Source organism: Cicer arietinum, chromosome 5 (assembly GCF_000331145.2).
Source record: "Cicer arietinum cultivar CDC Frontier isolate Library 1 chromosome 5, Cicar.CDCFrontier_v2.0, whole genome shotgun sequence".
Classification (NCBI taxonomy): Eukaryota; Viridiplantae; Streptophyta; class Magnoliopsida; order Fabales; family Fabaceae; genus Cicer; species Cicer arietinum.
This window is the reverse complement of record NC_021164.2, coordinates 45,266,359-45,275,506: the sequence shown is the minus strand read 5'-3', so window position 1 is coordinate 45,275,506 and position 9,148 is coordinate 45,266,359. Positions and strand designations below refer to the sequence as shown.

Here is a 9,148-nt window from a genome sequence, read left to right as displayed (position 1 = left end):
TATATATATATATATATATTACTAAGAAAAATATATTTTGTGATTTTTTATACATCAATTATAAATATTTATTATATATTTTTTTATTATTTATTAATGACAAATATATATTATATATTTTCTTTACATATCAATAATAAATATTTATATTATTATTTTTTATATTTATCATTAATAAATATTTTTTCTGTATTTTTTTTTCGTAATTATAAACAATCAGCCGTCTTTTACGGTCGTAATACATGTAAGCCATAGTTTTTTTTTTTATATTAATCAAAGTTTACAAGAGGCCAAGAGCACAGTTGTGGAAATGTTAAGAAAAAATAGATGGAAGTAGTATGTATACTAACATCATGGACAGTAACATTTATGGTTACCGCCAAATTTTTTATTATTTTTGTGGTTGTTAATTTTTTATTATTTTTGTGGTTGTAAAGTGCATTGACTAGTAATTTTTGCACCTTTTGCAATTTGCGTAGGCTATTTCCATCTTTTTTCTTTTATAGTTTTTGCAGGTTTCTTTATTAACACGTGTTTAATGAATTTTCTATCCTTTAATTTTGCTCCAACGATAAATTTGTAGAGGATAGACGTATAATTTTTGTAGTTGTTACCTTCCTTATATTTATAGTGCATTATGTAGACAAAGTTCTAACATTTGTACTTTACAATTATAATAGTTTTTTCTATTTCTTATTTTTTTCTGTGTAAAATAAAATAGTTTTTCTTATTTTTAAGGAGTATTACAATAGTTTTCCAACAGTTAAACTATTATTTGAAACTTTAATGTCGACCGGAGGTAGTTAGGGTTTTTTTTTATACAAATGTTAGTATAATTAATATATAAGTTTTATTGGAGTTTTAGTTTTTTTATTTTCATTAATTTACAAAATTGATTCTCTATTTTAAAATCCAACATTTTATGTCTCTTTTTCTGCTTTTTTAACTAAAAAATTATTATGTGACGTGTTTTAAAAAATAGTGATGTAACATGTTTTAAATGACGTGACATATAATATGATAACATAAAATGACTAACACACATGAGATTGCAATAAAGTTCTCTAAAAACATCAATATCAAGTTTGGAAGTATTTTTGTAATTTAATTAATGATATATGAATAGTTAATGCATCTAGAAGGTTTTATATCATGACATTATATACCATGTCATTTAAAATAGGTCACATCATCAACTTTTAATTTTTAGTTCAAAAATATGAAAGAGAGATGTTAGTTTCTAGGAATTGAATCTTGGACCTCATGCTTGTAATTCCTTTGATGTCTCTTGCCAAACCATTGGGCTACTCCTTTGGGGACGGCTAGCGTTGATAGAGCATGGCAAAGTATAATAGAGCAACTTCTAGTGGAGTGTACCTACAAATACTCATACACTCAAGTTAGTGAGAGTTGGAGGGAGTGACAGATACTCTAAGCTAAAATGATTGCGTACCTTAAACAATGCAACTCTTTTATAGAGTAGCCTTATGATTAGATAATCGTCGAGGCCGTTAGGTTTTGCGAGATTTGCAATGAAACTCTCGAATGATCGTAACATTGATCAAACAAAGATCATCGAATCATGGAGACGTGTTAGATCTAGGCCGCTGATGTGTTAAGCTAAGCCCCATTTCACCCTCGTGCCTCAGTGTTTTTGGTCAGAATCCACTCCGGATTTTTTTTAAAAATATGATATTTTTCTTCTTTCATGAGAGTTGAAATATGCAAGTTCTTTTTGGCTTGGGATCGGAATAAGCCCTTTCACACGTTTCTAGAAGAATTCAATACTCAATTGCTACTTCAATCACACCTTATAACTAGTATTGCTCTAACCATTAAGAATTTGTTCAATAGATTCAATGGAAAAAAAAGAGCTTAATCAATAGAACTTTTTTTGAAAAAAGTTTATTTAATAAATATGATTGAAAGTAGACAAGAATGTCTAAAACAACTATTCTACCTTTTAAAATCTGTGTTCCTAAAATAAAATATCTATAATTTACTTGACTCTTTGGATTCCTAATCTTGGTTTTCCTTTTCCCTTTTCTCCTTTCATTCAGCATATTTCTTTCACTCCTTAAAGAATCTGTTGCACAATTGTGTTGACAAAATTGGTGCAGACCTACCCTACCACTCACCACAACAATGTAATGTACAAATTTTGGCTCTGATTTCTCAACTTTTGATCATGACATTGGACCCCTTTTTGTCCCAAAAGAAAGCCACATCACATATTTAGGATTTATGTAGATTGAATACTACTTCAAGACACATAATCCTTTTAATTTGATAATTGGCCAAAAAGAATTGTCATTATTAATAACATACGTTACTATCCAACTTAACCATTGGTCTTGTGTTCAAATCCAGCAATGAAAATACTGAAAACTTTTGAGGAAAAGATTTGCCGCTCATTGTAGTCCTATCCAGCTCGTTAGACTAATCTTTGCATTAATTATTTCATGAGCATGCCAATTTGGTCTTAAAACCGAAAAAGAAAATATGCTTTCTAGAAAACCTATAGAGTCTAACCTCAACAAAGTGACTTTTTGTGCTTAATATTGCTATTGCCAACCTTTTATTAAAGAAAGAATGGTTTCAAAAAAGATCACAACCTTTGCATAAACTCTAAATCTCAGTTAATTGTTCTTGAAGCAAAATGATTAATCTATTTCAAGTCTCTAATCCTTCATTTGGTTATAACAATAGCCACTTTCTTGGAATTTACTTCACCATAATGATTTACTACTACTATCATTACTAAGCACTCAATGAAGTTATTTATTTTTAGTACATAGAACATAAAAATATCTCAAAACTCTCCTTAATTTCAATGGCACAGATTCATCATAGAAACAGGATTTCACTGCATAAAATTAAAAACATATAAATATTAAATAGTCATGAAGGTCTTCATTCTTGATACAATGTCACATTACCATAGTAGATTGTTTCCATTAACAAAAGAAGAGGTTAAACAACATAACATAGAATTAATAATTAAAATCTGTCATAGATATCACCAAGGGAACATTGGTACCTGAGATCACAATAAACTTAACTTTGATATCACGTTACAACAAAAATATTGCCATGTGGCTGCTGCACCAAAATATATATTACTAGAAGAATGCTCGACTACCATAAAACACACGCGATCCATCGTTTTTCTTCTTATCAGTTTCTATTTTGTTGTTGTTGTGATTTTGAATCACATCACCTTGATCTGCATTATCAGGTTTGCGATCAAGGTCCATCGGTAGCTTCATTTTCGCCAAAGACTCGGTGAATTGTTGCATACTTCTCATATACATGTCAACTATTTGCTGCTGCATCGAAGATTGCTCGGCCTCCATATTGATGTTTTGATTCGGAACAGAAAAAACTTGACCAAACTTTGCACCTTCAATAATATTCCCACCATTATTGATCTCCTTTTCCCTGTTGTCATCTCTTGTTTCACTTTCTTTTTTCGAAGTTGGAGTATCGGGACAAGCACCGGAGTTTCGATTACCTTCAACTGAGACTAACACATTGAAAGAATTTGGTGAGTCACTCTTCAAATTACTCTTTTTCTCAAAAGAATCACATGAGTTTGAGTTTCTATCATCACTTAAGCTTGTAGTAGTAGAGCTAGGAAACCTAGAATTCTGAATGCTCTCAATTGGTGAATTTAATGTCATTTCATAATCTTCAACTTGAGGAGAAGAACCAAGATGAAGAAATGGTAATGATCCTACTAAATTATTAGGCTTTGAAGATGAAGAACCATTGTAAGATTCCAAATTGAAGTACTCAAAAACCATTTTCTGATTTTCATTTACCACATTGATATCAGGAAATTCAATTCTAGAATACTCAATTGTGTCTAATGACATAACTTGTGAGATTTTTCGATCAAGCAAAACAACTTCAGAAGAAATGGATGAACTAGTAGCTACTGATTTTGGTACTGGATTCAAATTTGAATTGATTGGAAAAGATGTGTCGAACGAAAGAGTTAATCGAATGGTTCCGGCCGGAGAATGAAAAAGATCAGTCGACGAAAGACTATAATCTTCAGTTACTTTTCCTTTACCAAAAACTTGTGAAATTGGAACCAAAGCAAACCCTAAAAGTTGATCTTCCATATGATTTCTTGACCTGCTAAACATCCAAATCTCACATTTTAAAACAGCATCTATTTGGATGATTTTTACCCTCAAATTTTCATTAAAAATTGGATTTTTTCCACCTCCATTGATGATTCTTGTGGAAAGGGTTTCGTCAGGGTTGTAAGTAAGAGAAAATTTAGCATACACATCTTGATTATCATAAATGCATATGTTATGAATATTCTTAGCATGATGAACATAGATATCAAGAAACCCTGAGAACTCAACATCACCATCATTATCATCAACATCATCATCATGGTTCATTTTGTTTGTGTTTGGATTGTACCTGAAGCTGTTAGTTTGATGACTTTGATTGAATGAATTCATTCTAAACTTGCCAGAAAAGTCTCAAGAGTAAGTAAAAATAATTGATATATATGCTTAGTTCATCAATGATTATGCAATGAGGCTATTTTAACAAATTAGTGAAAAGTTGAAAAGAGAGAAAGCATGTAAAGGGTTAAGAAGAATTTGAAGAGAGGTTTTATGGTCTCACCTAATGGATAAAAGAGCTTATTAGGAAAACATGGTTGTAAATATTTATAACTAGACTTGAATTTTATGATGATATCTGAGATTTTGAAGATGTTCTGTAAGATGAATCTATGAAGATGTGTTTGTATGATGAAAATGGAGTGATGGTTAAGGAGCTTATGGTTGAAGTAGGTGGAAAAATGAAGCATGAAAATGAATAGGAGATTATGATGATGTAATTGTTAGTTGTATGCCACTCTTTTTTTTTATTTTGATTGATGTTACTCTTTCTTTTGTGGGTGGGTAATAGAAGGTTTTTTATTTTCTTTGCTTTGCTTGACAATGCAACTTTGCTCCACTCACTAAGGGTATTGGTATGGGTATTGGAGGACCCACTTAGGACAACTTTAGTCCACTTTCCATGATGGAAACGTAGAAACAATATGTATGCACTTGTTACTTCTATATATTTTCTCATTTTGTTTTTCTTTGTCATATAGTGCTTAAATTATAGTAGACAAAGAGGTGACTAAATATCCATTTTGATCCTTAAATTTGGAGCATCATATTAACTCAATCTTCAACATGATCAATATCTTAAAGTGATAATTGAAATTACAAAATACATGTTAATATGTTTAGAGACTATAATGATATTAAATTGATAATAATGAATATGCACTTGAAACTAAGTAAATGTTCATAGATGCATTTTATAACAGATCCAAACGATGGGACAAACTTGATTAACATTTCACAATTTCATGATCATTTTAGAATATTCATAATATTGTGAACTTCAAATTTGAAATGCTTAGCTTTGAAAAAATAGAAGACATCAGAATCATAGAAGTACAAGGATCAACATCAGATGGAAATTATGTACAACTTAGAGATCCATTAACAATTTATTGAAAAACCTAAATTGTTAAATGATACAGTGAGTTAAAGGTTCCATCAACCATAAAACCAAAGAACCAACCCACAAACCAAGCCATTATTCTAAAACATCTTCCCCAAATTCTATCCCATGCTTCATAGAACAGAAACACTGTACAACAACAAAAAATGTAAAGGGAGAAAAAAGAAAGTATTTTAACTTTAGGGAAGGAGGCTTGGCTTGACATAAATTAGAATCACTTCCTACCAAACCTAACCAAATGCTGCTGATGTTTCGCTTCGGCTGCCTTATCAGCAGCTTCCCTTTTCAGTGCCCTCTTCGCCCGTCTGCCTGTCATTATTTTCGCCGACTCTTTCTCTTTCTTCTTTGGCTCGCGGGATGAACTTGCTCCTGGATCCGGGAAGTTTGACCGATGGATGACCGGCCGAGCTTCTTGACGCCCAGCCCTTACAAAACCGTTGTCTCCCCATCTACGGTTCCCAATGCGGACACTCGATGAGCCGCCATAGTAAACCTCGTCATCTAGATCATCATCGGGTTCTTCGTATTGATAATAATAGTCTTCTATCTCATCATAGATATCTTCATGAACCACATGCTCTTCAACAGTTAAAGGCTTGAACCATTGGGCCCGAAGTAGCAAGCAAACACTTTCCTCAAACATGTAATCTTGAATACTGTCAAGCGTAAAAGGTCAAGCAGTTAGCGCACAGTTTCAGCCACTTCTATGAATTAAGTACACATTGAAATGATTGTCAAAGAGAAATTGAATTGTCAAAAAGAAACTAATGCAAAATTTCACCAATGAAGGAGTTTAATTATATTATTTGGATGATCTTTGTTATATCCTCTACTTTCTGGTACTTCAAAAGTTCATGTGCCAAGAGATGGTAGAATTTTGATTAAAAAAATACAACTGTTAATGTCTAAAACAAGATTGCAATTATCTAATTGTTATATTATATAGAAATATAATACAACTGTTTCATGCTACAGAACAAAGAAGTCCCACTACACCCGGCAACGACCTTCCCAACCAATTCTACACGTTGATTAGTAAAACTGCAAATTTAATAGAACTACGATAGCGTGAATTGATAGGTGTAGCTGGTCCAATATAAAAGTAGCACGACTTCTTCCATTAACATTTCAACCAGCAGTAGCAAGAACTGAATCAGAAGTATAAACCAAAATGAGAAGTACTATTACCTTCCATCAAGTGTGCGATGGACAGTGAGGAACTCAAACGGATGTTTGCACTGAGGACAGGTAACTTTCGGACTGTATGTAGCCCACTGAAGGATGCATGTTACACTGCACAAAAATAAAGCGCACCCATGAAAAACAAGTACCGAAACACCTTAAAAGTTTCTAAACCTAAAAAATCTAAACAGTTGCTTCAACAGTAGTAAATAGTAAATATAAAAAAATTAAAAAAGAATCATTATAGTTTTAAGCAAAACTGGATAAATAAACATCAGAACATCACTTATCTCAGAAGAAAATACCACACCAATTTTATCAGATGAGGCAATTGCATGGCTAGAGTATTTAAAACAGCGGACAAGAGAGTCTAAGTCAACATCTTCAATAGTGATGTGTTTGAATGCAATACAAAGTGAATTGATGAAAAGACTTCTCGCGAAAACATCACAGCTAAAATTTTCCCTTTTGAGTATTTAAGATTGAAATGGAGGGAGGCTTTCCTCATTCATGAGTTTAAGATTGACTAGGTGAGCCAACATACGGTGATAACCATGCCATGCCTATTATAGCCAACTAATCAACTACTTTCAATATGTAGCGAGGAAGCAAAGGTAGAAAATCCTGTACAATAAAAAGTCTACTATGCTAACCTTTAATCACCCAAAAGGATATAATACATTTAGGAAAGAAAAGTAATAACACAAATCATATAAACCTCCTTCTTCAGTATGAAAAGTAACATGAGGTAACTTCTGAAGAAAAGAAAGTAGAGCCACAAGCATTTGAAAAAAACGAAAATATGTCTATCCACATTTCAGACCTATATGTTTTACAATCCCACTGAAGGAGAACCATTACAAAAGAGATCAGCTTGATGCAGTCACAACCATGATTTTAATATTGTAGTTTCACTTACAATAGCCATGATATAAAGAATCACTAATAACTGACTTCACAGACTTCAAGCCATGATATGTATCATGAATTCTATTCTATTCCATTTATTAGTTGAAAGAAAAATACAATCCTAAGCAATTGCAGAAAACTCTTCATGAACCATGATGTATATCATTTATTATCAACTAAATGTGCTAACTTTAATAGACATGATAAGACAATTCAATGCAAATGATCAAGAATGAAGAATCTAGAGTGATGTTTGTCTCTTAAATTATCTTCAAAAAAGAAAATACACCGCCATTTGGAAAGTAGCACTAATCCATATCTCAGAGCACAAATATTATTACTCAAAATCTAAATCAATCCAAAAGCAATTGAAAAAATAAACAATATATGGAAAGCAAAAGCAAGAAAACATGAATTTCACAAACTTAATTCCAAAAATAACAGCAAGAGATAGTTGGTTTGGACAAACCAGTAAGCATGCTCGCAACCTTTTACAAGAGCAGTTTCTTGCAGCACTATCTTGTCCAAACAAATAGCACATATTCCCCCATGCTTTCCAAATCCCACAAGGTGATCTTCTTCTTCATCACTCCCTTTTTCACTCTGAACATCACAAACAATATCAAAAACATGAGCATCAATTCTAATTTCTAACATATATTCATTCACAAACAACATAACCTAACCCTAGGAAAATAACATGAAAAATTCACTAATTGATCCATAAAAAATGACACGACCCAGAACAACATTTTTGAAAATTTGATAATTAAATCCAATTAGGTACCCATAAAGAACAATCAAACAAACCAAAATTGAAACACAAAGATTCAATTAAAAAAACAAAAAAAATAACGAAAAATAAAGCATACTCATGATAGAGAAAGAAGAAAAAAAAATACCAGATTTTTTATTAAAGGATCTTGAAAATCGTTGGTTGGGAGGTGTTCGTGTTGGATCTCGACGAGTGAAGAAGACATAGTGAGAAATCAAGAAGGTAGATATTGCAGAAGAAGGAGTGAGATGTATGTGTCTGTTAAAAAAATTATTTACAAAAACTAAACAAAAGAAATGAAGAGAGAGAAAATGAAAAAGGGATGAGATAGAGAGAGAGAGAGGGGGGGGGGGGGGGGGAAGGAAAGGAAAGGGAATATGGGAAGAGATACCGAAGAAATATTCTGAGATGCCGCCACAAAGGGAAGAAGGGAACAGAAACGTGATTCAATTTATTTTCAAGTGAGGACCGAATGAAAGCATCCAATTATTTTTTATTTTATTTTATTTTTTCAAATATTTGATCAACACAATTTTGTTTTTGCCATTCATTTAATTTCGTTTTTAGTGTCGGTATTTATTGTTTTATTTTATTTTTTGTGGTTTACTTCAGTTCTAGAACAAGGAAACAAGGAATATACAGGCAATATACGACTAAAAAACAAGAGTGCAATTTTTTTAGCCACAAAAAATTGTTTCTTCATGAAGTAGTCTATTTAGATAAGCAAAT

General features: G+C 31.9%; 2 protein-coding genes across 2 annotated transcripts; both read right to left on the bottom strand.

Moving 5' to 3' along the window:
- Positions 1-2,988: 2,988 nt before the first annotated feature.
- Positions 2,989-4,625, bottom strand: LOC101496621 (uncharacterized). Its single transcript, XM_004513886.4, has one exon. It carries the CDS (start codon positions 4,482-4,484, stop codon positions 3,123-3,125), a length of 1,362 nt encoding a protein of 453 aa, XP_004513943.1. The 5' UTR covers positions 4,485-4,625; the 3' UTR covers positions 2,989-3,122.
- An 850-nt stretch (positions 4,626-5,475) lies between these two features.
- LOC101496939 (uncharacterized) lies at positions 5,476-8,941 on the bottom strand. Its single transcript, XM_004513888.4, has 5 exons — positions 8,811-8,941; positions 8,547-8,677; positions 8,114-8,247; positions 6,742-6,846; positions 5,476-6,209 (listed from the first exon to the last, which is right to left on the bottom strand). Exons 2-5 carry the CDS (start codon positions 8,622-8,624, stop codon positions 5,768-5,770), a joined length of 759 nt encoding a protein of 252 aa, XP_004513945.1. The 5' UTR covers positions 8,625-8,677; positions 8,811-8,941; the 3' UTR covers positions 5,476-5,767.
- Positions 8,942-9,148: the final 207 nt, after the last annotated feature.

What these genes read in the sequence shown, in the direction of transcription:
- LOC101496621 (XM_004513886.4), bottom strand. Translation starts at nt 4,484, where the DNA reads ATGAATTCATTCAATCAAAGTCATCAAACTAACAGCTTCAGGTACAAT.
- LOC101496939 (XM_004513888.4), bottom strand. Translation starts at nt 8,624, where the DNA reads ATGTCTTCTTCACTCGTCGAGATCCAACACGAACACCTCCCAACCAAC. An exon ending in ATCCTTTAATAAAAAATCTG is followed by an intron (nt 8,248 to 8,546) that starts GTATTTTTTTTT and finishes TGTGATGTTCAG; the next exon opens with AGTGAAAAAGGGAGTGATGA. An exon ending in CATCGCACACTTGATGGAAG is followed by an intron (nt 6,210 to 6,741) that starts GTAATAGTACTT and finishes TACGCTTGACAG; the next exon opens with TATTCAAGATTACATGTTTG.